This window comes from Urocitellus parryii, chromosome 15 (assembly GCF_045843805.1).
Source record: "Urocitellus parryii isolate mUroPar1 chromosome 15, mUroPar1.hap1, whole genome shotgun sequence".
Taxonomy (NCBI): Eukaryota; Metazoa; Chordata; class Mammalia; order Rodentia; family Sciuridae; genus Urocitellus; species Urocitellus parryii.
This window is the reverse complement of record NC_135545.1, coordinates 2,639,427-2,665,883: the sequence shown is the minus strand read 5'-3', so window position 1 is coordinate 2,665,883 and position 26,457 is coordinate 2,639,427. Positions and strand designations below refer to the sequence as shown.

The following is a 26,457-nucleotide window of genomic DNA, read 5'->3' as shown; positions in this document are numbered from 1 at the left end:
GGGGTAGCTGGTCTCCCTGGCACTGTCCTCTGTGCTAACTGTCACTGGTGTTCCATCAAACCAGGTCCAAAGGGGCCAGGACGGGGCCATAGAGCTAATGGGGTGAATGGTGCAGAGGTGAGGGTCCACTTCCCCAGGACCATGGTGGACACCAGGACCCCTGCCCATTCCTTAGCTGGCTGCCCACCTCCCTGCTCCTCATGCCCAGGGCTGCTGACCTTCAGGAGATGGCCGAGAGGTGATGTGGTAGGATGGGGCCATGCATTAGAGGGGACCCTGGGGAGGTGGAGGTGGCCTGGCATTGGTGGCTAGTTGCCTGGATCTAATGGGGACAGGCCTGAGTGACCTCACAAACACCCTGCCTTGTTCTGCTCTTGATGGGAGGACCAGGAGAGTACACCAAGGCCTCTCTCCATTTTGCACCCACAGATCTGCTGTAAGACCCAGAGCCCAGGGAGGACCCCATGATGGACAGGAGGTGAGACCTGCAGCTTGACCCCCACCTCAGCTGCCACCCTAGTCCTGCAGCTGGCCCCACTCTGACCACACAGAGCTGCCCAAGAAGGACCTGGATCCAGCCCTGGGAGGATTCCCAGATTCTCTGTCTCCTCCTGGAACCATCGGGGGCCTCTGAGGAGACAACAGCAGAGTGAATACTTATAGGATGACCTTGAAACCTGGAGGTCCCAGCAGGTGCCTTGTCCCAGTGACTAGGAGGCTGAGGCAGGAGGACCACAAGTTCAAGGCCAGCCTGGCACTGTAGCACGACCTGTCTCCAAATTGTAAATAAACAGCCTGGGATGTAAGTCCAGAGTAAAGAGACCCTGGGTTCAGTTCCCAGGACTGAAAATCCACGTCCAGGGTTTCTTAGCAGAGAGCCAGCTACTCCAGCCTCCAGTGTGAGGTGCAGACAGGGCGGGGCGTGTTCCCCTGTGCATCTGCCCTGCTCCTCATTATCCCAGGGGTGGTTGACCACTGAGCCACAGCCAGCCCTCCTTTGTATCTTACCTAGAGACAAGGAATCACTAGCTAGCTCAGGGCCTTGCTGAGTTGCTGGAGGCTGGCTTTGAACGTGTCATCCTCCTGCCTCAGCCTCTGAGCTGCTGGGGTTACAGGAGTGCCCCAAGTTCCCGGCCTTCAGTGTTCCACATCCGCGCCCTCCCACAGGGCTCCCTGTGAACACGTTGGCCGGGTAGACTAAAATTAGGGAGGACCAACTACCTGGAGGTAATTCAGCTCCGTGGCCCCCGGAGCCCCGGTCAAGACTCTGAGGCCTCCTGTGGCTGCAGCCTGTCCAGCAAGGCAGGGAGACTGGCCATCCTGGGTCATGGTGCAGGGCCAGACACCGTCTCCTTGCCCTGACCTAGGTCTCCTGCAGGAGACTCCAGGGGGTGACAGTATCGACCTCCAAGGCAAGATGACGTGGTCTTCTGGGAGGTGGTGACGAGCAGAGGCCCTCCTGGGTCCTCCCCTGGCCACCCCCTGCAGCTATGTGCCCCAGCCACGTCCCCCACGCTGTGTCCTCCCAGGCCCACGTCCCTCAGCCCACGTCCCTCAGCCCACGTACCCTGGGGAAGCCACGTCCCCTCACACATGGGAGGCCGACTCAAGTGTGGCCCGGGGCATGGCCTGGCTGGGCAGCATTCAGGTCGGTATGGAAGGGCCTCAGGGTCAGGGGGACCTCAGCTCTGGCTGAGATGTCTCCAAGGGCGGAATCCCCCTGAGCCCTGCCCTGGGGAAACCAGAGACAGGACAGGGCGGGGCCATCCCCATCCGGTGGGTGCTCAGCTCTGGGGACCGGGAACAGCAACAGCCCCTGCTTACCACTTCCGTGCTGTCTGACCTGCAGGGCCTGCACACTCCTCTCTGGACGCTGGAGTCTTCAGAGCAGGCGGCATGAGGTCCACCCTGCCTGTCCTCCTCTGCCTCGGTCAGTGTTGGTGGAGGGAGGGACACAGCGTGGGTGGGGAGGGTCCCAGGTGCCTGTTCACAGGGATCTCTCAGGTCTTAGTCTCATATGGCACCAAATGGCTGCTGTGACCACAAGGGACAATAATCCTCCCCAACACTGAGATGCCAGCTCCTCACGGGGACCTCTCTTCCAGGGCTGAGTCTGCAACAGAGCCCCCGGGGGTCTTCAGGTGAGGGCCCTGCAGCCTCCCACGTCCTGCCCAGGCTCAGCCCCTGGGGTCTCGGGAGAGAAGGGAGCAGCCTGGGCCGAGGGTGGTGACAAGGTAGGGCAGTGGGACCTGGGTAGGGACAGGCCAGGACCCAGCCCCTAGAGAGTACCTGTCCCTCTAATGTCACACTGACATCAGCTATCACATATTTGCTCTGTCCAAGGAGGGGGCAAGGACCTCCCCGAGGGCCCAGGACAGCAGCCCCAGGCTGGGCTCTTTCAGGCTGAGTTCGTGCTGGGCCCTGTGAGCAGCTCCCAGGGGCTTGGTGTAGATGCTATGGTGGACACAACCTCTTGTCTAAGGGGCCAGCCCCTAGTGACCCCTTAACCTCCTGGTCACAGGTGAGAAGCACAGAGGATCCTGTCAGTGATCCAAATGTGCAGAGCTTTGTGTGTGGAGGCCCAGGAGGTGATGGCCAGGGTGAGGTGGGGTCTCAGGAGGGAGAGACAGGGAGGGGCAGAGAGGACAGAGACAGGGGACACAGGGACAGGAAGGATCAGAGACAATGAGACAGACAGAGAGCACAGGGTCCTCAGAGAGAGGCCTGGGGAGGTCTCAGCTCAGAACAAGCTGGGGCCACCCTCACCCTCCTTCCTCTCTCCAGGACAGCTCCCTGTCACACCCTCCCTCTCAGTGCAGCCTGGTCCCACAGTGTCCTCAGGAGGGAATGTCACCCTGGTGTGCCAGTCAAACTGGATGGACACTTTCCTCCTGTGCAAGGAGGGGGCAGCTGGTCCCCCCCTGCATCTGAGAGCAGAGTACCGAGCCCCATGGTACCAGGCAGAGTTCTCCATGAGAGCTGTGACCCCAGCCCTCGGGGGGACCTACAGGTGCTATGGCTCTCACAGCTCGTCCCCCTACCTGCTGTCATGGCCCAGTGCCCCCCTGGACCTGGTGGTCTCAGGTGAGTGACCCTGACCCCATCCTCTGTGAGCTCAAGGATTCCCTCAGGGCCCTGCCCAGGACAGCTCTGGGTGGGATGGGAGTGAGGGGCCTAGGGAGGGTCGGCCAGCGGGACTCACCCCTCAGAGAGGAGGGGCCAGCGGGGTCCTCCAGCCTGTGCACCCACCCACCACTGGAATCAGGAAGGTGCAGGTGGGCACAGGAGGGTCCTGGGGAGGCCAGGCAGGTGTAGGAGGATGGGCAGAGACAGTCCCCAGGGGCAGGCTGCACCCCTCACCCTCCTGTTCTCCTCATTCCCAGGACCCTCTGGGGGACCCAGCCCCCCACCTTCAGGACCCAGGTCATCAGCTGGTGAGTCTCAGGGGCCTCTGTGCAGACAGTGTCCTGCATTCTTGGGCAACCAAGAATCACTCTGAGCTACAAAGTCCAGGTACCAACTCAGCTCAGCTGTGTCCAGGGCACTGCAGAGAATGGTCAGGGATCTCAGGCCCTGGGGCTCAGGGCTGGGAGGCATGAGGGTGAGGTCCAGGCAGAGGTGACTCTGGGCTCAGCCTGGGGAGGAGCAGTCAGTTGAAGTGGGGAGCAGGCAGCCCAGCCCTCACCTCCCACCCACCCCAGGAGGCCCTGAGGACCAGCCCCTCACCCCCACGGACCCAGGACCCCAGAGTGGTGAGTGAGGGGCTCTGGTGGGAGGTGGGTCCAGGGCAGGGCTGAGCTGAGGGGGGCAGCCCCCTCTGGAGATGCTGAGGGGGACCAGCCCTTCCCCTCTGGGCCTCAGTTTCTCCCAGGGCAGAGGAGAGGCCTGGCCCTGACCTTCAAGTGCCTCTCAGGGCTGACCTTGGCTGTGCCCTGCTGGGAGAGGGGCCTCCAGAGAAGCCTCCAGGACCTGAATCTGCAGGGCTCTGTCCCCTGTGTGCAGTGACAGTGACACTGAGCAGGGGAGGGCTCAGGGCCATCAGGGTGTCAGGCTCTTTCCCTCCAGCTCAGGGCTGAGCTCTGGTGGAGAGAAGGAGACTGGGAGTCAGACCCCCCAGTTCAGGCCCCGCTCTGCTGCTTCCTGCTGGGTGACTGGGCAGGGGACCCCCTCTGAGCCTCAGTTTCCTCATCTGTGCCTGGGGGTGGGTGGCAGTGCCGAGATGCCTGAGTGACAGGGCTGGAGGTGACAGGTGGAAAGACCAGCAGGGCTGGCACACAGTAGGTGCTCAGGTAAGCAGCGTGGCTCCTTGTCCACACCCCTGCCCAGGACTGGGAAGGAGTCTGAAGATTCTGGTGGGGGTCTCGGTTCCCCTCCTCCTGCTGCTCATCTTCCTCCTCCAGGTTCACCAGTGTCGGGGACAATGCAGGAAGGCAGGTGAGTGGGGAGTGGGGGAGACGTGGGTGGCGTCCCAGGGGAATTAGCCAGTTGTGCTCGGGGCACACAGGATGGGAAGCCCTGGTTGTCACCTGACCAGCAGGACCACCCAGGAGACCCAGCAAGAGCCCGTGTGGCCTCACAGGTCTGCCTTCTTCTCCTCACACAGGGCTCAGCACTGCTGTCACCTCCCCAGAGGCCACCCAAGGCCACCAGGTGACCCGTCCTCTCTTCCGCCCTCCTCTCTCTGCCCACTGCCCTCTTCTCTCCTCCAGCTGATGGTGCTGATGGGCTCTGGTCAGCCTCCTGCCCTGAGGCCTGGGTGCTGGCCTCTCTCCTCTGCCTCCTCCCCCTGCTGAGCTCGCTGCACCTGCTCCTGAGGAGGAGGTGGACCTGGCCACAGCCCTGCCCTGCACTGGCCCCCTCCCAGCCACACAGATGGCCGACTCCTGGGGTTTGCTGTTGGCAAGGCTCTACTGGGGGCTTGGGACAGCAGCAGCAAACACAGTCTAGTGCTCAGACACAGGACAGCCCCAGGACAGACAGACGGGGAAGAGGCAGACAGGCGTAGGGAGTCCAGGCAGGGTGACGGCTGTGAACCAGGACAGAGCCAGGTGGGGTGGGGGCCATGGGCAGGAGCACGGAGGGGTAACTGGACAGTCAAGGAGGGTTCCCTGGGGAGGACCCTGGACAGAGCCCTAACCACAGGGACAGGCCTGAGAGCATCTCAGGAAGAGGGTCCTGCCAAGGGAACAGCAGTGTGAGGCCAGTGGGCGCAGGCTGACCTGTCCAGCAGGCACGAGTCCAGGTGGCTGCAGGTGATGCATGAGGAGCAGGTGTATGGTGGCAGGGGCAGAGGTGGGCAGGGCTCAGTCCTGCAGGTGCCTCTGCTCTGGCAGAGCCTGAGAAGCCCCTGGAAGTTCTGCTGGGCATGGAGAGCTGACTGCTGGCTGCAGGTCCCTGCAGCTCCCTTGGGAGGTGAGGGGCACAGCCAGAGTGGACTCGGAGCTGCCTGCCTCTGTCCCCTCCACAGAGCCCAGCAGATGAAGACCCCTGGGCAGTCACCTACGCTGAGGTGTCACACTCGAGAGTAGGGCATGGAGGACTGTCCACTTCATCCCCCGAGCCAGGGACATTCCTGGTCATAAAGGACAGATCAGAGGGAGAGGACAGCCTGCAGACCTGCAAGGTGGGTACTGTCCCCTCCAGGCCCCAGGCTCCCAGGCTCCAGCCTCACCTGTCACCACTCTGTCCTCACTCCAGGTGGCTGCATCTGGTGCCCCCCAGGATGTGACCTACGCCCAGCTGAAGGACCTCAAGCTCAGACAAGGGACAGCCACTCCTCCTTCCTCCCAAGGACAGGCGCCTCCCACTGAGCCCAGTGACTACACCACCCTGGCCTTCCACTAGCCCAGGACACCACTCAGATCCCACACTGCAAGGACAGGGACTCGGGGACCTCAGCAGGCACAAGATAGTGCACAGACACTCAGCTAGGAGTCACAGCCAGCCTGGTATGGCCTGAACTGGAGCAAATCATCCCCCATGCGTGCAAGACTGTGTCACGATGAACACCAACATCATGTGTGTCTTCAAATAACTAATAAATACCATAAAAGACACAGCAAATCAGCATCAAATCTCAGCAATATCATCATTTAACGTAATATATTTTAGTCATTTTATCCAAGTTAAAGGACACATGGAATCAACAGAAAGTTGTGAATTTTGAAAGATATTAAACAGCTGACTCAAGCCTGGTGGTATAGTCCCTTTTTAATCCCAGTGACGCTAGAGTCTGAGGCAGGAGGATCCCAGGTTTGAGGCCACCCTGGGAACCTTAGAGAAAAGTCACAGGGCTGGGACGTGGCTCGGGGTAGAGCACTCACCCAAGTACTTGTACAGGGCCTGAGTTCAGCCCCAGGTGGGGGAAAGAGATGAAGAGACTGAAGCCCACTAAAGTCAAGAAGGACAGAGTGACCAGAGCTGAACCCAGGAGCACCAGGGCGGCCTCCAGGTGTCCGGGGAACGTGATGGAAAGGTGGAAATGACCCCCAGGACACGGTGGATGTGGGGCAGGCCCAGATCATCCAGCCTCTACTAGACGGGAATTGTTGATGAAGAGCACACAAGTAAGGAGTAGAGGATTCACTTCACTTCTACACGATCCTGTGTGAGTACTGACTCCATGTTCATGTGCTGGGGCCTGGTGCCCAGGACAAGTTGCACAGACCCAGGAAAGGTGTTGAGACGTGATGAATGTCTGTGTGGGTGCTGCATGGCCACAGTGGGCTTGCAGTGTCCACAGGGGGCTGTGAGGGGCCCAGTGGGGCCTGGGAGGGGCCTGTGCTGCACCCAGGTCTCACCTGACAGCTGCCCACCCCCGCCCCTTGCTGGGGTGAGAAGAAGCTGGTCACCTTGTTGCGTAGGAGGAGGCAGCCACCCTGCAGGGTGTGAATGTCCTGGTGACCACATCCTGCTCACTTTGCAGCTTTGCTCAGCTCCTGCATCCTGTCCCACAACTTGGCCCCAAATTCACCCACCTCCTGTCCCTGCTGTGCCCTGGAAGGGGAGGCAGCAGAGGACATGGTGGAAAGTCCCTCCTGAAGACATTGGGCCTCCAGAGCCCAGGCTGGAGGAGGGAGCCCTGGGAAGCTGAGGGTATGTACTGACGGAGCCCAGTGTCACCACTGAGTGACAGACCGTCATGGGTGGCATTCACAGGGGGATGTATTATCTCTGCTGTGGGTGTCGGGGGCACTAGGGGAAACAGATCTGAGCTATGGTAGAGGCAAGGGTTCCTGCTCAAAAAAAAAATGTCTTGTCCCAGGGAGAGCAGGACACCCACATCAGAATCTGGAGTAGACCTGGGCACAGATGTCCACTATAGACACAGTGATTGACCAGGTTCAGGGACTTGCAGAGATTCAAAAAACCAGGACACTTTCAGACCACTGTGGACTGCCTCCCACAGAACCCAGCACCTGGGTGCTCAGAAGTCTGCTTTGACAGAAGCACAAGGTCCTCAACAATGGTCCACCACGCTGAGTCTCCCACTGAACCTGAGGTCACTCCATCTCCATGGCACTGTCTGCTGTTCTAACTGGTCAATGGTGTTCCATCAAAACCACGTCTAAAGGGGACAAGGCGGTGTCGTGGGAGCTAACAGTGATGAAGACGTAAGAGGTGTGGACTCACTCCTTAGGTTGATCCGTACTGCTTTGTTCAGGACCATGGTGGACAACAGGTCCCCTTCTCTTAGCTGCCACCACACCTGCTCCTTGTCTGAGAAGAAGCTACTCCTGTTGTTTTCAATCTTCATTTGTGTGGAGAGTTTTTCCTTCCTATTTCCTCCCTCCTGTGAGTGCCTCACCTATGAGACGAGTCTCATAGGTGACGAGTCTCATAGCATACAGCTGGACGAGTCTCATAGCATACAGCTATGAGACGAGTCTAGACGAGTCTAGACGAGTCTAGACGAGTCTCATAGCATACAGCTGGACTCTGTGTTTTGATCCACTCTGCTCATCTGTGTCTTTTAATGGGGGGTGAGACCATTTACATTCAGTGTTCGTATAGACTGTGTCCGTGTTTCCTGCCATCTTGGTGTCTTGCTACATTGGATTCCATCCTGGGTCTCATTTAGTGGATCACTTTTCAGGGATATCCCTGTACGGGGGGACTTCCAGATTTGGTTCTGAGTTTCTCTGTGTGCACTTTATCTGGAGGGTTCTTTAGTTCTGGGTGGTGGTCATGGATTCTTTCAGTTTATCCTTGTCATGGAGAGTTTTATTCCCCTCCTTGAATTAGAAAGAGAGCGTTGCTGAGTGTGGTGACCTTGGCTGGCAGCTGTTTCCTTACAGAGATGAAATATCTCACTGCAGTCCTCCTTGATTGTCGGGTCTAAAGGGACAGGTCAGAAGGAGTGTTGCTGGTTTGCTTCTAAATGTGACCTGAACTTTCTCTCCAGAAGTTTCATATTCTTTCCTTATTTTCTTTTTTCCCCCATGGAGGAAATGATATGAAACATTTATTTGATACATTGAACAAGATCAGAGCTAAGCAACCCAACTCCACTGCAGCACAACAAGGCATTCGCCCCTCGACCCAGTGTAAGATGGAAATGCAACCTGCATAAGGCACGGGTCATGAAATAGCACGACTGCTGCTGCCTTCCCAGGACCTCCAGCCCCTACCAGGTGACAGTGAAATACCGACGGTCCCCATAGTTTTATTGAAATCAATCATTTAAAGTGTATTTTTAAAGATGAACCAAAATGCCTCAGTCTCAGTAACCATATATTCACCTGAAACTTTGATCTATGTAAATGAGATTGATTTACTTCCCACTAGTGAGTCTTTATTTTACTCACACTACAGCAATGGATTTTCCATACTTAGTGTCTGCCTTGCCCAATATCAAAGGAAAAAACCCAAAATGATTAGTAAAGAAAGATGTAGGAAATACCACCATGTTTAGTTTTAAATATTTTAAGGTTTAAAAGTGTTTGAAGTTCGTAAGTCCTAGTAGGAAAACATTATCTGAATGGACACCTAATGGCCAACCCTGTGCAGTGCTCCACTTGCCCTGGCTGCACAGGGGCAGGTCACCTTGAGAGCACCCAGCTCTCCTGATGAGGTCGGAGGTCGCCACAGCCACTAAGTGATGGAGGCTGCTTTTCCGCAGTGAGGGTTGTGTGCTGGGCATTCTGCTTGACTCCAAATTTGGCTGACAAGTGACTGGTGAGATGCCTAACCTGAGGGTTGCTTTGACATCATGACACCTTTGCGGGGTTCTGGGCCACGTCCTGGAAGGCCACCCTGACTCCGGGATCCTGCATGGCTACAAGAACATGGCAGCATGCCCCCTGCCTCTCCAGGCATCCCCCCGGGAACGCACCTGGGGAAGAGCCCACCTGAGCTCCTGCCTGTGGTCAGCTTCCTCCTCCCTCTGGGCCTCTCTGCTCTTCTGGAGCCTTCTTTACCCCTCCGTTCTTCCTTGGATCTCTCGCTCCTCACGATTTCGCTCACGTCTCCTCCCATGTTCTGCTGTTTTCTGTCCCCGAGGTGGACCTTCTTTCAGCATGGCCTTAGGTCATCATCCCACAGGCAAGGCCAAGACGCAGGGCTGCCCTACCCGTGGCCACACGTCTTGGGCTTTCCCTGGCCACTCGCAAGGCGGAGCTGAATCAGGTTGGTTTCGATGGCTCTGTCACACTCTCAAATGGCAGCATTTGGCTTCTGCAATTGGATGAAGACCCTGGCTCTCTCGGCCTGCAGAGTGGCCAAGCAAGGATTCAGCTGAGAGCCCCTGGGGCTTCCTGTAGCTGCCACCATTCAGGGCTCCCCAGCAGCTGCATCTTTCCCTGGGCTTGGTCCATCATCTCCTCGGTTACCTCTGCATCTTCTCCTCCCATTTCCTGAGGGGCCTCAGCGTCTGGCTCCATTTCACCTTCACTATCAATTCCTGCACCACTTTCCTCACCTGACGCTCCTCTCTCTCTGTTTGCTTCTGTCTTCCTGCTCTCTGCTTTCTCTTCCTGGATGTTTCCTTCTGTTTAGGCTCATGAGCAGCAGGTGGGACTTCCCAGGCCCTCCCCCCTCTCTCTCAGGAAGCGCATCTCTTCAGTTTGCGGGATCCTCCTTTTCAATAATCCTACTTCTTAATTGAAATGGTCTTCTATATCCTGTATTCGCCCTGTTGTTTCAGTGCTTAGATCTTTTTATTCATTGAACATTTTAATCATCAGTTTCTCATGATCTTTCTCTGGAATTTCTTCCACTTTGATATTCTGGCATCCTTTGTTGGGGGATCGTGAATTTGGGGGTCAGTTTTGATGCGTGTTTCCTCCTGTTGTCAGAGACCCTGGACGTGAGCATCAGCTGAGGTGGAGTCCCCTGGCTCTTTTCTAAGCGTATCTTGGGTGTGTACTTCTCTTTTGAGTGAGGGGACTTCCCTGATTCTGACATGAGTAGACGTCGGGGTGGGAGCCGAGGTGCCTCTAGTTGTTTCTCCCTGGGTCCTGGTTGCTGGTTGGGGGTTTGTCTTCCCTGTTCTGAGTTGGAGTAATGGTACATTCAGGTTGAGTTAGATCAAGGTGGCATGAGGGTCACTGTTACTTGATGGAGGTGTATTTCCCAACAGCGAGATCTCTCCTCTGTGACCTTCAACTGTCCCTGGAACTTACATCCCTCCAATGTCAGCCACAGATGTGCCGCCTTCAGATGCAAACCCAGTGTCTATCTGACATCTGTCACACGACCTGCCACCTCTGTGGGAATGGGGGTCAGCACTTCACATCAGCAGCAGCAGATCAGGCGTTAGACAGCAGGTGTCCACCACGTCATCTGCTGTATTAATGATGAACACCACACGAAAGGGATAGGAGTGACATAAAATAGTGTAAGAAGGTGAGAGAAAGCGTGAAATGTTGTTAAAGTGATCAGAGGGGAGGCAGGAAATAGGTACAGACGTAAGAAGAAAAAATGAAAATTAACTGACAGTGCTGGAAAAGAAAGAGAGGGAGAGGAGGGGGAAATGGGGCTGTCCCCGAGGCCGGAGGGCGAAGAAGGAGGGAGAGGAGCCTCAGGACCAGGCTGTGGGCAGTGCAGCAGGGCAGGGTCACAGTAACTCGGACCCCTGTCCAGATGCACCCACCTCGGACAGGTCAAGTTCCAGACGTACCCAGGGCAGAAGGAAGCCGATAGTGGACAGGGAAAGTGGGGTGAGTGGGTCGGTGTCCTGGGAACCTGTCCGTGCAGGGAGGACAACTCGCACACCACCCCAGACGCACCAAGTCTGCACAGCGGAGACAGGAGAAGTGATGTGACGAAGTGAGGTCTGAAAAAGTCACCAACAGTTAAAATTGAAAAGAAAACAGTGGAAATACGGAGGGGAAGAACAGAAATAAGAAAAAAGAAAAAAAGAGGAAAAAAACCTTGATAAAAACAGAGGGCTTGTATCCACGGTGGGGCCACACTGTGGGCAGACACGGGTCTCTGTTCTTATATCCATTTTGGCTCGGAGGCCCTTGGGTGGAGGCTGGGTGTGAGGTCCAAGGTCTCTGCTGCTCACCTGGCTGCTCTCAGCCTCCTCCCCCAGCACAGGGAGGGGGAGACGGGTGGGGGGCTGAGAGATGGGGGACCCTGAAGTGGGGTGGAGTTCCACAGGGAAGGTGCAGTAATTGGGGTCTGGACTCGGTCGGCGTGGTCGCTGTTGGTGGGTGTTGAGGTCTGATCCAGTCCCCTAATGCTGGGAGCTGCCTGTCTGTGGCTCGGGATCACACCTTCAACACCTGGGCCTGGAGGACCATCCAGACCTGGCCCCAGCAACATTGCCTCTGGACCCCTGCTCTCCCTTGACCTCCGGGCTCCTCCATCCACCAGGGACAGAGCAGGCAGCACTGTGCAGGGATCTCTGTGCTGGGTCTCTGGTGATTCCCTTCAGGGTGGGTGGAGACTCAGGCCATCATGGGGGGACAGGGCATGGGGTGCCCAGCACTTCCCCCTGCCGGACACCCAGGGCGTCTTCTTCCAGGGCAGCCGTCACCCACACAGGGAAGTGGGGTGGACCTTGGCCATCCCTGAAGCCCACATGCTGAAGCCTTGGCCACCCGCCGTGGTGCTATGGGAGGTACAGGAGGCTCAGAGGTGGGGCCTGGCGGAAGGGACGTGGGCCCTGGGGACGAGCCCTTGAGGGGACGTGGGGACCCTGGCCCTCCCTGGCTCCCTTTGCTTCCCGCCTGCCAGGAGCTGAGAGCTGAGCTCCTCCGTGGGCTTCCACATGTGCTGCCTGAGCAGGGCCCAGGGCCCAGGCTGGCCACCAGGACGAGGCTCTGCCCCAGGAACCGCAGTGGCCCTTCCTCTTAGCGGCTTCCTCCCTGGGGCTCCCAGTGGGAGGTGAGGGGCACAGCCAGAGTGGACCGAGGAGCTGCCTGCTCTGTCCCCTCCCCAGGGCAATTCACATGGGGACCCTGAGGAGTCACCTACAGCCCCGTGGCACACTCCTGATAGGGGTGTGGGGGGGTCCCCTATGTCCCCCAAGTCAGGGCCATTCCTGGTCATGAAGGACACATCAGAGGGAGAGGACATCCTGCAGGAATGCCAGGTGCTCCTGCCCCTCCAGGCCCCAGGCTCCCAGGCACCACGCTCACCTGTCACCACTCTGTCCTCGCTTCAGGTGGCTGCATCTGGTGTCCCCCAGGGTGTGACCTACGCCCAGCTGAAGGACCTCAAGCTCAGACAGGGGACAGCCACTCCTCCTTCCTCCCAGGGACAGGAGCCTCCCACTGAGTCCAGTGACTACGCCACCCTGGCCTTCCACTAGCCCAGGACACCACTCAGATCCCACGCTGCAAGGACAGGGACACGGGGACCCAGCAGACACAAGACAGCCCATGGACATGCAGCTGGGTGTCACGTCCAGCCTGGGGCCTGACATGCATGGCCAGGAGCATCTCAGACCTGCTGGACGTCACCTGATTCCCAGTCACAGTAACTGGTCCCCAACCATGTGCCACGTTTGGCCATTTTATTCTCCTGGTCACCAACAGGCAAGGGGAGGAGTCACAAGGCAAGTGAGCAAATGTGTGATGGGAAAGTGCATCCAGCTGGTGACGCACAGAAATGAAGTGACTTTGATCAAAGGAAGTTTTCAATGAAGTATCACAACAGGACAGTGCCTGGGTTCTCTGCTCTGTCCCTGAGAGTGCAGGTGAGCTCAGCCGCGGGGACTCAGTGTAGAGCTCCCCACCCTCCCGCTGCCTCACCCAGCAGCACCTCTCAGACCATCAAGGTCAGCAGGGCACATGGCCAGGAGCACACCTGTGAGCAAGCACTTTGCACAAGAGCAAAGGAATGGAGCCACCCTCCGTGTCTCAACAGATGAGTGGAAAATAAAGTGGTCTATGTCCAGGGTGGAGTTTGCTCACCATAAATAAAGAGAAAATCATGCTATTTGCAGGAAAGGAGATGGAGGGAAGAGCATCGCGGTAAGTGACAAAGGATAGACTCAGAAAAACAAGTGCATGTTCTCATTCAAGTGAGAAAGGTAGAGAGAAAGGGGGAAAATAAACAAGAAAAGAAATGTCAAAAAGACGAACGGAGGGCTGAACTGTGGCTCAGCGGTGCAGCACTCGCCTAACACGTGCAAGCCCTGGGTTCCATCCTCAGCACCACATAAAAGTAAACAAACACAATAAAGGAAAAGACTAAGGGAGGTGTGCGAGTCGGTAACCCCAGAGGCTCGGGAAGCTGAGGCAGGAACATCGCAAGTTCACACACACACACACACACACACACACACACACACACACGTGTGCACACCATACGCATGCGTGCGTGGTGGGGGGAAGAGACTAAGGCAGCCACTGCAGTGGATGACATAGATGGGGAAGGGGTGGAGGGGGAGGTCCTGGTCAGTGAGACCCATCTGTGGTGTCACATGCATGTCCTGGCGTGCCACAACCTAACTTGCCCCTCTGCACAATTAATACCCACCTGATCACAGGAAGAAAGGAGGAGCAGAAAAAAGCCAGTGAGTCCAGGTAGCATTTCAAAACCAGAGCAAATGGGTTGAGAAAGGCAGACAGAAGGCGATTATAATCACCGAACAATGAAAATTTGGGGAAATACTAAACAACATAAATGTATAAAACTGGCCCCTCAAAGCCCAGGGACTGCAGGTACCTTACAACAGGGGCCAAGGGCACCAGAACAAGCAAAGAACACGGAGCAGCACCCTTCCAGCCGCTCAGGGCGCCCAGGGCCAGGCTGCAGCCAGGACCCACCTGACATGTTGCAGCAGAGAGGACAGAAGGACCTCAGCCTGCACCTCAGCCTGGACCTCAGCCGGGACCTCAGCCGGGACCTCAGCCTGGACCTCAGCCTGGACCTCAGCCTGGACCTCAGCCTGGACCTCAGCCGGGACCTTAGATGCAGGTGCTGCTGGACACGCAGGGGACCCTACCCTGCAGAAGATGTCCAGGAGCAGCACAGGGTCCCATGGACAGGGTGGAGCAGGTGACATGAACCACAGCCACTGCCCCAGGAGAAGGGCTTCACGCCTCTCATGCAGGTCCTGCACCCTTGTCCAGGAGGGCAGCTGTCCACGTGGCAGGAAGAGACACACAGGACGCAGGTCATTGGGAGGAGCAGGGGCCGTGGTCCACATCCCCTCTGGGAGCTGCTCCTAGGCTGCACCAGGTCCCCACACCCTGGCTGGCTGCAGACACGCAGGAGGCTCTGGCCTGTGTGCTGGTGTTCACTCAGCTCTAGGGGCAGAGGACGGCCACTGTCACTGGGTGGAAATCAGGGGCCAGCCGGACCTGCCCCTCCTGGCTGCCCCCTCCCAGGTTCAGTGCTGGAGATGCAGCCTGCCTGCTCCTCAGGCCCCTCAGCCACGGGGGGACACACGGCTCTTTGGCATTTTGTAACCCACACATGATGAGTCCAGCTCTCTGGGGGACACTGTGAGGGTCAGGCACGCTCACCCTGAGCAGTGATGAATCAGGTGCGAGGTCACCTGGGGCAAACACTCACCCCTGCTTTGTAAACCCTCCTGATCTTCTCCCCTGTGCTGAGGTCTGGAGACATTGTTGTCGGCTCAGCTGCCCTGCTGGGAAGTGGGACAGAACCCTCCTCCTGCTCTGTCCAGCCCGCACTGTAGGATCCTCAAATGTCCCTGGACTCCCTTTGCCCCATGGTGTGTCCCCTCTGTGTCCTCTGTGCAGTCAGACCGTCCCTCCCTGAAGTCAGAGGCACACTAAGGGTGGCCTTTAGGGCAGCATGTGACCCATGAAGTGAGGGGCTCCAACCCAGCCACAGGCCCTGGGCCCTCTGTGGCTGCCACTAGAGCAGACAGCAGACGTGACCAGGGGGTGTCCCAAGCTCATGGTCACTGTGAGGCTCACTGTCTCCCCAGGTTGACAGGATCCTGTCCTGAGAAAGGGTCATGCAGACCAAGGAAGCCAGCTTGTGGAGGTGCAGCACGGAGTCCCCAAGCATGTCACTGCAGCCACGGTGACAGGCCACCCTACATAACTCCACCCACTACCATGTGCACACGACACCACAGACGGGCACTGGACTAAAGCATCCCCAGCACCATCAGCAGGGACAGCGCTGGCCCTGCTGTCACCTCCATGCTGGAACCCTGCTGTGCCACTGAGTGCCTCACACACCCGCCAGGCTGGCCCCTGGGTGACCATGTGAGCAGCCCGCTGCGGCCCTGGGCAGGGTGAGCACCTGCCCTTCTCTGCTGCGTGGGGTCCTCCAGGAGAGGCCACAGACCCTCAGGCAGTGGCTTTGGCAGAGAGACCAGCACATGGGTCACAGGAAGACTGGGAGGTCCCTAGAACGCAGGGCGATGGCCGTCCCTACAGACTGCACAGTCATGGAGCCAGGGTCCATGTGGTCGTGGGCAGGTGGGCGGGAACACTGCTGCCCACTCCAGGGGCTCAGTGACCGCCCCCACAGTTCTGATGGGGTTTAAAACAAGGAACTAGACAGGTCCACACCCAGGGGAAAGTCGCCGTCCACAGGCAGATGTCACTCACGACCATCTTTGGGGCGACGTCGGGTTGCTCTTGTGTGGGTAGAGGCCACCTGCCACCGTCCACCTCCACTCTGAGACTGCACAGGCCTGAGGGACCTCGGGGTGGGACCAGCGTCTCTGCTCCATGGAGCCCAGGTCCCTGGGCCTGCTCCTGTTCTGAAGGCAGCTCTTCCCAGCTCCCCTCCAGGAGGCCTTCCCCAGGTTCCAGGTGTGTCCAAAGGACAGAGCTCACCTCACCTTTACCTAAACAGAAGAGGAGCCATCTGCTGCTCAGCCCTCCATCATCACCACTCGCAGGAGACCCACAGGAACCTGGGCCTCAGGGACCCCGGGGTCCCCCTGTGACATGTACCTGGACCAGCACCGCAGGAAGAGCCTCGGCCACACACGCTTCGGACAGGGAGCGGGCTCTGTGATGGCGCCTTGGGGTCAAGGTTGGCACACAGCTCAGGGGACAGGAGCCCTGGAGCCTCAGACCCAGGCAGCGGGCATCCAGGCCCAGGCCCCTGCCCAGGAGCCTCTGTGGGTCTCCACACTAAGGTGGGAGGGGAGAGAGCCCACAGGTGAGGCCCACCTGAGGGTGCTGCTGTGTCAGCCTGGGTCTGCTCTGGCCACATCCTCCCTGGGGACAGTCGGAATCTCCTGGGGAGGGTCACTGACTCCTGCAGGTCCAGGTGAGGAGACCAGTGGCTGGAAGAGGGTAGATGACAAGGCCACTCTGCCCCAGGGGATGTAGGAAACAGGTCCCCAGTTAGCCCAGGGGAGACCAGGGAACAGCAGAGGAGTGGGGACAGGGAGGAGAGGAGAGGAGGAGAGGGGCAGGGAGGCTAGGGAGGAGGGAAGGCAGGAAGGGGTGGGGAGGGGAGGGAGGCACAGAGATGAGGGGAGGGGAGTGAGGGAAGAGAGGGGAGGGAGGGAGGGGAGGGGAGTGAGGGAAGAGAGGGGAGGGAGGGAGGGGAGGGGAGTGAGGGAGGAGAGGGGAGGGAGGGAGGGGACAGAGGAGAGGGGAGGGGAGAGAGGGGAGGGGGATGAAGGCTGGTCACTGAGGCCCAGTTTCTCATAGGGGGTGGGTGGGATAAGGGACAGTCACACCCAGGCCCTTCTGAGACTACCTGGTTGAAAAACTGACAGGAATATTTAAATACAGGGAAATCCCAGACCAAACACTCAGACTGAGTCAGAAGGTGACCTTTTTACAGAATGACAGTGCATTCTGCCATGAGCTGACCCCTCTGCTTTCACAGGGAGGGACACGAGGCCACAGCTGAATGAGGGCACAGCAACTTGGCACAGAACTCAGGTCACTAGTCACAGCCCTGCCCAGTAGCTTGGGTCAGAGCCCCAGGATCAAGAAGGACTTCAGAGGGGGGTACAGGACACGGAGGAGGCAGGACACCCACAGAGGAGGGTCTCCAGGGAGATGGGGTGGGGGGGTGCTGCTGCCTGAGAACAAGAAAGAAGAGCTCACACAGGACCTGCTCAGCAGAGAGCCCACACTAGACCAGGAGCCCCCAGGTCCTTCCCTGGCCCCTGCGTCCTCTGTCCCCCACACGAGCTCCAGCTGGCTCACAGCCAGGTGCTCAGGGTCTGCTGCTCTGCGCCCACCTGCAGCAGGAACCTGCACCTTCCCCAGAGCACCTCCAGGGCTGGGAGACGACTGGCCAGCAAGGACCAGAACCCTGTGCCCAGGACGGGCTGAGGGAGCCCCGGGGAGGCCCTGGGAAGAGGACCAGCCCCGGGTCACCCTCACCTGGAAGGGGCCGGCTCAGGAGGGCACCAAGGAGTTTGCTGCTGTGTCCTGGCCCTGGAGGGACGAGGACAGGTCAGGCGACAGCAGAAGGGGTGAGAGGGCAGCACTGCTGTCTGAGCCGCCTGCAGGGAGCCCAGGCCCACCCCACCCAGTCCTGGGGACAAGAGCCAGGCTCTGGGAGGGCAGTTCCCCTTCCTGTGGGCAGCTGATGTGACGCCCCACACAGGCAGAACCTGGCCTCGAAGTGGCCACAACTTGTGTGTGTCTGTCCTCCAGCTCTGTGACCTCCTCCATCTGTACCCTGGGACCACGGGAGGACACACCATGACCCCCACCCTCACGGCCCTGCTCTGCCTGGGTGAGATGTGAAGGAGGGAGGGGACACCCTGTTCTGGGGGGACCCAGCCCACTGCCAGGCCCTGGCCACCAGGAGACCCAGGGCCCAGGAGGCTGTGGGGGGACAGGGCCTGCTCAGGCCTCAGGGGCTCCCCTCTCACAGGAACTCTCTTCCAGGGCTGAGTCTGGGCCCCGGGACCCGAGGGCAGGCAGGTGAGTGTCCCCAGCTGTCCAGGTCCTCCTCCTGGGGACCAGGAGCCACCCTGGGCAGTGGGTGGACAACAGAGTTGCAGGCTGAGGCTGGGGAGCCTGGAGGGGGCTGGGCTGAGGGCTGGGATCTGAGGGGCTGTGCTGGGACCCAGCCTCTGATCCCCTTGCAGGGACCCTCCCCAAGCCCACCCTGTGGGCTGAGCCAGGCTCTGTGATCGCCTTTGGAGGGTCAGTGACCATCTGGTGTGAGGGGCCTCTGGAGGCCCAGGAGTTCCATCTGTATAAAAACGGAAGCTCAGTGTATTGGGTAAAACAGATCCCACTGGAGCCCAGGAACAAGGTCAAGTTCCCCATCCCGTCCATGACTGAGCACCATGCAGGGAGATATCAATGTTACTATTACAGCCCTGCAGGGTGGTCAGAGCCCAGTGACCCCCCGGAGCTGGTGGTGACAGGTGAGAGGACACTCAGGGGTCCCAGCCCCAGGCTCTGCCCTCAGGGAGGGGGTCTGCTCCCAGGGGTCCCTCTCACAGCCCAGCTGGGGGTGGAGTGGGAGGAGGGAGCCATGAACACCTGCCTCCTTCTCTCCTAGGATCCTACAGCAAACCCAGGCTCTCAGCCCTGCCCAGCCCTGTGGTGACCTCAGGAGGGAACGTGACCCTCCAGTGTGGCTCATGGCAGGGATATGGCAGGTTTGTTCTCACCAAGGAAGGAGGACACCACCTCACCTGGACCCTGGACGCACAGCGACACCCCAGTGGGCAGTTCCAGGCCCTGTTCCCTGTGGGCCCTGTGACCCCCAGCCACAGGTGGACATTCACATGCTACAGCTATTACAGGAGCCAACCCCAGGTGTGGTCAGTGCCCAGTGACCCCCTGGAGCTCCTGGTCTCAGGTGAGGAGGCTCCATCTTCCCCTGACACAGTTGGGGACATTAAGCAGGGACTTGGGGGCCTCTTCCTTAGGACGGCCCCAGGTAAGAGAAAGGGGAGAGAATCAGGGACCCCTGACCAGAGTCCCCAGGAGTGAGAGGGTGACCTGCAGGCAGGACGGGGGCAGGCAGGGGTTGGCAGGGTCCAGCCCTCAGCCCAGGCTCCTCTTCCTCCAGGGGTGTCCAGGAAGCCCTCCCTCCTGACCCAGCAGGGCCCTGTCCTGGCCCCTGGAGAGACCCTGACCCTCCAGTGTCACTCAGACGTCACCTATGACAGATTCACTCTGTCCAAGGAGGGGGCACAGGGCCTCCCCCAGCGCCCTGCCCAGCAGCCCCAGGCTGGGCTCTCTCAGGCCGACTTCCTGCTGGGCCCTGTGAGCAGCTCCCACGGGGGTCAGTACAGGTGCTACGGTGGACACAGCCTCTCCTCTGAGTGGTCAGCCCCCAGTGACCCCCTGGACATCCTGGTCTCAGGTGAGGAGCCCAGGGGTGCAGTCAGGGACCCAGCCTCTGCACAGCCCTGTTGGGGAGCCCCAGGAGGTGATGGCCAGGGTGATGTGGGGTCTCAGGAGGGAGAGAGACAGGGAGGGGCAGAGAGGATAGAGACAGGGGACACAGGGACAGGAAGGATCAGAGACAATGAGACAGACAGAGAGCACAGGGTCCTCAGAGAGAGGCCTGGGGAGGTCTCAGCTCAGAACAAGCTGGGGCCACCCTCACCCTCCTTCCTCTCTCCAGGACAGCTCCCTGTCACACCCTCCCTCTCAGTGTGTCCAGGGCCCACAGTGTCCTCAGGAGGGAATGTCACCCTGCTGTGTCAATCACAGATCAAGATGGACACTTTCCTCCTGTGCAAGGAGGGGGCAGCTGGTCCCCCCCTGCGTCTGAGAGCAGAGTACCGAGCCCCATGGTACCAGGCAGAGTTCTCCATGAGAGCTGTGACCCCAGCCCTCGGGGGGACCTACAGGTGCTATGGCTCTCACAGCTCATCCCCCTACCTGCTGTCACAGCCCAGTGCCCCCCTGGACCTGGTGGTCTCAGGTGAGTGACCCTGACCCCATCCTCTGTGAGCTCAAGGATTCCCCCAGGGCTCTGCCCAGGACAGCTCTGGGTGGGGTGGGAGTGAGGGGCCTAGGGAGGGTCGGCCAGCGGGACTCACCCCTCAGAGAGGAGGGGCCAGCGGGGTCCTCCAGCCTGTGTACCCACCCACCACTGGAATCAGGAAGGTGCAGGTGGGCACAGGAGGGTCCTGGGGAGGCCAGGCAGGTGTAGGAGGATGGGCAGAGACAGTCCCCAGGGGCAGCCTGCACCCTTCACCCTCCTGTTCTCCTCATTCCCAGGACCCTCTGGGGGACCTGACCCTACCATCCCCAAGGCTGGTCCCTGAGTCCGCATACCTCACAGGGACCCAGGACTCCCCACCCCACTCTGACCTAGCTCTTCTGACTGTCCCACTGGATCTCTGCTTCCTCTTCAAACTTTTCAGAGGACAAGATTCAGGGGTTTGCAGTGTCAGGAAACCAGGCCCTGGGGCTCAGGGCTGGGAGGCATGAGGGGGAGGTCCAGGCAGAGGTGACCCCCGGCCCAGCCTGGGGAGGAGCAGCCAGCTGAAGTGGGGGGCAGGCAGCCCAGCCCTCACCTCCCACCCACCCCAGGAGGCCCTGAGGACCAGCCCCCCACCCCCACGGACCCAGGACCCCAGAGTGGTGAGTGAGGGGCTCTGGTGGGAGGTGGGGTCCAGGGCAGGGCTGAGCTGAAGGGGAGCAGCCCCCTCTGGAGATGCTGACAGGGACCAGCCCCTCCCCTCTGGGCCTCAGTTTCTCCCAGGGCAGAGGAGAGGCCTGGCCCTGACCTTCAAGTGCCTCTCAGGGCTGACCTTGGCTGTGCCCTGCTGGGAGAGGGGCCTCCAGGGAAGCCTCCAGGACCTGAATCTGCAGGGCTCTGTCCCCTGTGTGCAGTGACAGTGACACTGAGCAGGGGAGGGCTCAGGGCCATCGGGGTGTCAGGCTCTTTCCCTCCAGCTCAGGGCTGAGCTCTGGTGGAGAGAAGGAGACTGGGAGTCAGACCCCCCAGTTCAGGCCCCGCTCTGCTGCTTCCTGCTGGGGACCTGGGTGAGCCTCAGTGTCCTCATACCTTGGTGGGTGGATGTGGTGCTGGTGCCTGTCACACGATTGACAGTTGCAGGTGTCATGCTGTTGCTCTGGGCTCAGCTGAACTTTGCTCCAACGTGACTCAGACACAGTCCTGACCTCCCAGAGCACAGAGAGGGTGAAGGACCAGGGAGAGGAGCAGAGGGGACCCTGAGGACCAGGAAGGGCTCAGAGGGGCTCAGAGAGTCCTGTGGTGAGAATGGGGCGAGGAGGTGGGTCCCAGGCAGGACGGGGCTCCTCAGGTCACAGGTCCCCTCCTCCACTTGGTTCTCAGGAGCCACTGAGACCATCAGCCCAGCGCAGAACAGCTCAGACCCCAGCTCAGGTGAGTCGGGAGGATTCTCAGCTATTGGACTGGACTCTGAGGGTCACGTCCAGGCCAGGGGAGGTGTCTGCCCTGGGTGGACGTGTGGGGATGCTGGCCTCCCTGACCTCTGACCTCTGTGTCCATTTCCCAGGCTCACCTCCCCAGGATTACACAGTGGAGAACCTCATCCGGATGGGCGTGGCCGGCCTGGTCCTGCTGGTCCTCGGGATCCTGCTGTTTCAGGCTCAGGACAGCCAGAGAGGGACCCGAGATGCAGCCAGGAGGTGAACAGGAGAGAACAGGGCACACTCAGAGTGCAGAGCTGGGAGACGAAGGACCCTCAGGAGTCTGAAGGCCACCTGGACAGGTGGGGCCGCACCTGAGACTGTCCTGGCAGCAGAGGTGACTGGGTGCAGGACCAGCTGGGTGCTGGCTGCAGAGCCTTCCCCACCATGCTGTGCCCACCCAGGGCTGGCCCAGCGCTCTCTGCAGCCCTCCATGTGCCAGTCCCCACTTGGAGCTGTGAAGATGCCCCTGAAACACGGGACATGCAAGCCACAGGCTGGTGTCTGAGGGACAGTGTAAGGGGCACTGGTCCTGTGGACATGACTGTGAAAAATCACATTAAAACCCTGAGAGTCCTGCTGTGTGTTTGCTCTTACTGTCCATGTTCCTTCCTCCCACCCTCCACATGCGGAGGCACCACCACTTCACCAGGTCGTGGAACTAAATCCAAACATCTCTGTTTACTGCTGGAGTGTAGAGAAGTATCGACCTGCAATGTCACCTAGAGTCACTCCTGACATGGCTCCCTGGGTCCTGCAGGGTTTCTCTCTTCATGGAATCACTAGGTCATGTGTTGCCCATGGTCACATTGTGAACAGAGCTGTTTCAATGAAGGGACTTGAGTGTCCACTGATAGTTCAGAGACTATCAATGAAGGTAAGACACCCTCCAGGCCTTCCCTTCACTGGTAGTGCATGTGGTTGATGGCGTGCACTTTCCTGCCCCAGGACCTTGGCTTAGCATTTCAAGGCAGGTGGGCTGCAGGCAGAGCCCCTCAGCGTGGGCATGAGCAGCCGCTCTCTCCCTCCACCTTGAGGGGAACTCCCAGGGCAGAGCATGGGGCGGGTGCTCTTTGCTCTCCTCCTTCTCTGTCCCGGCCCTGGTCCTGCCCACCTGGTCTCTGCGTCGTCCTGCAGACCTGTGTCCGTCCCTCTGCAGGTGGGCTGGTGGCCATCGTCACCCTGGATTCCTGCACCTGAGCTCAGGTGCTCAGTGGCTCTCCTGCCTGGTCCTAGGCGGCGTCTCTGAGGTCCTGGATCTGGGGTCTGTGTCTGATGGTAACTGGGGACCCCCTGTCATTGTCCTCCCACTGGGTCTCTGTGTCCTCCTTTCTCCTCCTGGTGCTCCAGGTGCAGAGGTGACCCCTGTGTCCCTTGGTCCTGAGGCTCTGACCTTGCAGTCCTGGTTCTTTTCCAGTCTTGAGGTTTCCGCTGCTGCAACCTCCAGCTGAGAGCTGCCCTCGTGGGGCTGCCCCGAGCGCCCCTGAGGCCCTCCCCGTGTCCTGCCAGCCCTTCCGGCCTCTGGTGGCCCTCTAAGTCTCTTCCTGGGACGCCCGTCTGTTCTGAGAGCTGCTCCCTGTCAGCCAGAGCCCCGGGCATCTCTGTGACTGTTTTAGATTCCTGTTCTCTCCACTCCCGCCTCCCTGCCTGTGGGCTCCCAGGGTGGCCCTGTATTTCCAGCTGTGTTCTCCCCCTGGGGACACCTGGGGTCCACTCCCTGACCACTAGACCTCTGCTGGATAGGGTCCGCCCTAACAGACCCTGGGTAGGTGGGAGAGGTGCTGAAGCTCCCAGGGTCCTGAGCACCCTTCCGCCCCCAGGTGCCCCTGGCCAGGGTTTCACCCCTATTTGTTGCAGAGGGTTAAGACGCCAGGGGAGCGTGGCCTGCGGGCTCTGCAGCAGGGGCTGTCCCTAACACTGGACATGTGCATACTTCTGAGGAAGCCCAGGTCCCTGAGGTGGCCCTGGCCCTGCCCGCCTCCTGCAGGCCTTGGGCTCCTCCTGTCCTGCTGTTGCAGAAGACAAGCTGGTGGCCCTGGGTTCCTCCTGCAGCCCCCAGGGTGCACCTGGAGTCATCTCCTCTGGCCCAGTCCCTGGGCATCATCCCCTGGGGTGGCAGTTCCTGTACATGGGCTTTTCAGGAAAGCTAAGGTGTGGGGCTGGGCATGTGTCCAGCAGTGCATGGTCAGCTCTGTCTCTCCGTGAGCAGGTGCCCTGGACAGGGAGCTTCACAGTGCTTCTCAGGGTTTCTGTCCCACATAGGGGAGACCCGAGGGCTGCAGGGGACGGGAGCTGGCCCATCCTGTCCAGGTCAGCCAGGCTCTGGTGAAGCCCCAGCAGGCGGGCTGTGCAGCTCCCTCTCCTGCAGAGCTGGGACAAGGGCAGAGCGCCCAGCATTGGGTCTCAGTGGACACAGCAATGTCCACCTGGTCCCTGGGGACAAAGCCAGGATCCTCTCAGGTCCCAGCCTCCCTCCCCTCCTCCTAAGGAGGTTGCAGGTTAGCCAGGACGGAGCCCCTCCATGCTCCCTGCACCCCTGACCCAAAGCCCTCTTGGAGAGGGTTTGTGATGACCTCCTCAGGAGGAGGAAACGGAGGGCCAGACGAGGGTGTTCCTGCTCCCAGGTACATGGGCAGGGGATGAGGAAGACCAGGAGGTTTTCCCTGCTGCCAGATATTGAACCTCAGGTGTCTTCTCCCACTAAGCTCTTGCCCCAGGCTTAGCCTCTTGCTCAGTTTCTTAGACCTCACTAAATTGCTGAGGTGGCCTCAACTTGTCATCCTGCTGCCTCTGTCTCCAGAGATGCTGGGATTGCAGGGTAACCAGGAAGTTCTACAGTTTAGCTTCTGCAAAGCCAGAGCTCACAGCTCACTGTTGTTCCCCAGATGTGACATGCAAAGGGTGGAGGTAGCAATGGGGCCCAAGGGGACATGCAGTGCAGAGAATGAGGGAGGGGTACTGGAGAGAAAAAGGGAAGTGGATGAGGCCAAAGTTCAGCAGAAAACAAACCGCACTCCAGAGTCTTTAAAGAGACTTGTTATTTATTTATATATTTGTACCAGGGATTGAACCCAGGGGGGCTTTATCACGGAGCCACATCCCTAGTCTTTTTATGTTTTATTTTGAGACAGGGTCTCACTAAGTTGCTTAGGTCACAAAGTTGCTGAGGCTGGCCTTGATCTTGCCATCCTCCTGCCTCAGACTCCTGAGCTACAAGAATCACAGCCCTGGGCCACCAGCCCGGCTCTTGTTATTTCCTTCACTTTCCCTGGGTCTCTGTGATCATCCCCAGCAGGAAGCGCCAGGTGAGCTGCACAGCCAGGTGCTCAGGGTCTGCTGCTCTGCCCTCCCTGAAGAGGGAGCCTGCGTCTCCCCTGAAGCATCTCCAGGGCTGGGGGATGGCTGCCCTGGCAAGGGGCTCACCACCCTGTGCCCTGGACAGGCTGCAGGGAGATGGAGCCCCAGGGAGGCCCTGAGAGGGGAGGCCCAGCCCTGGGTCACTCTCACCTGGAAGGGTCTGGCCCAGGAGGGCAGCAGGTGTATTTGGTGCTGTGTCCCCTGGAGGGATGAGGACAGATCAGGCAGACCATGGGGGTGGACAGACGAGACCCCACTCTGTCTGAAGGGCCTGCAGAGACACTGCATCCTGAGATGGCCATGTTCCTAGGAAAACAAGACCACGCTGGGAGGCGGGCTGACCCTTCCTGTGGGGCTCAGGAGCCACAGCCCAGGAGGGAAGAACTGGCCCCAAGGGCTGCTTAGTTCCCCTCTCCTGACACAGAGCTGTGGCCAGGGCAGCCCAGCAGGGGGCGCCAGGCTTCCTCCCTCCCTGGCACAGCAGGGGCTTTGCTCTGTGTGTCCTGCAGGCCCCTGGCTGAGCTCCTGGAGGTCAGTGTCATGATCTAGGGAGGCACTGTCCTGAGCGCCCCGTTAGGGTTCCAGTGTCAGCACTGCCCACAGGTGGCCGCCACAATTTTTCAACCACTGCGTTTCCTCTGCTGCACAAGGAACCAAACCAAAACTTCTCCAAAGATATACCAAAGGCCAAAAATAACACACTGTAAACCCACCCTGCTGCACTTCTCCAGCCAGCAGGGAAAGGCAGCTGCACAAGGTTCCACCTCACTCTCTCAGTGTGCCCGTCATCAGGGTAACTACAGTGATACATTCTTTCTAATTAAAAAAAAAAAACTTTAAAAACTATGTCTGTCTTTCACTTTTTGATGTCTCTATTGCTGTGACTTAAAGTTCTAGTTCACTGTTCTCTTCCACTGCAGTGCTTAACTAACATCTGGATTATATTTCTATTCTATGGCACCTTTTATATCTAGAAGTTCCATTTAGTCACACACACACACACACACACACACACACACACACCCCTTTTCCAACAACTTCTACTTATTTGTTAAATTCTGAAAATACTGAGTACAGTTATAATAAATAGTTGGGGTGTGGTTTGGGGCTGGGACTGACCCCAGGGCCTCACACGTGCAAGGCATGTGCTCTCCCACTGAGCCACCCCCTCAGCCCCTGTAACAACTGTTTTACTGTCTTCCTTTACCAACTCCAACATCCTGGTATTCAGCTGGTACCACACAGAGAGCCAGCAACCCCAGGACCTCAGCAAAGGCCCGGTCTCATGAGACCAACCCCAGGTCAGTTTCTGTGGACGGGTGCTGTGGTTCCTCCCCGCTGCCCGTATGGTCATGACTAATGG

The 26,457-nt window shown here is 59.1% G+C and overlaps 1 protein-coding gene and 2 pseudogenes across 1 annotated transcript; 2 read left to right on the top strand and 1 right to left on the bottom strand.

Annotated features, from left to right (window-relative positions):
• LOC144250449 (leukocyte immunoglobulin-like receptor subfamily A member 4) overlaps positions 1 to 3,760 on the top strand; it is a 28,708-nt pseudogene extending 24,948 nt beyond the window's left edge.
• A 5,281-nt stretch (positions 3,761 to 9,041) lies between these two features.
• LOC144250448 (hsc70-interacting protein-like) lies at positions 9,042 to 11,747 on the bottom strand (annotated as a pseudogene).
• Positions 11,748 to 18,014: 6,267 nt separating this feature from the next.
• LOC144250525 (leukocyte immunoglobulin-like receptor subfamily A member 6) lies at positions 18,015 to 22,281 on the top strand. Its single transcript, XM_077793401.1, has 8 exons — positions 18,015 to 18,096; positions 18,252 to 18,287; positions 18,455 to 18,739; positions 18,877 to 19,179; positions 19,393 to 19,689; positions 19,954 to 20,256; positions 21,640 to 21,690; positions 21,824 to 22,281. Exons 1-8 carry the CDS (start codon positions 18,063 to 18,065, stop codon positions 21,958 to 21,960), a joined length of 1,446 nt encoding a protein of 481 aa, XP_077649527.1. The 5' UTR covers positions 18,015 to 18,062; the 3' UTR covers positions 21,961 to 22,281.
• Positions 22,282 to 26,457: the final 4,176 nt, after the last annotated feature.

Coding starts and splice junctions, on each gene's coding strand:
- LOC144250525 (XM_077793401.1), top strand. CDS start 18,063: ATGACCCCCACCCTCACGGCCCTGCTCTGCCTGG. Junction 19,690..19,953: donor CCTGGACATCCTGGTCTCAG/GTGAGGAGCCCA, acceptor TCCTCTCTCCAG/GACAGCTCCCTGTCACACCC. Junction 20,257..21,639: donor CCTGGACCTGGTGGTCTCAG/GTGAGTGACCCT, acceptor CTTGGTTCTCAG/GAGCCACTGAGACCATCAGC.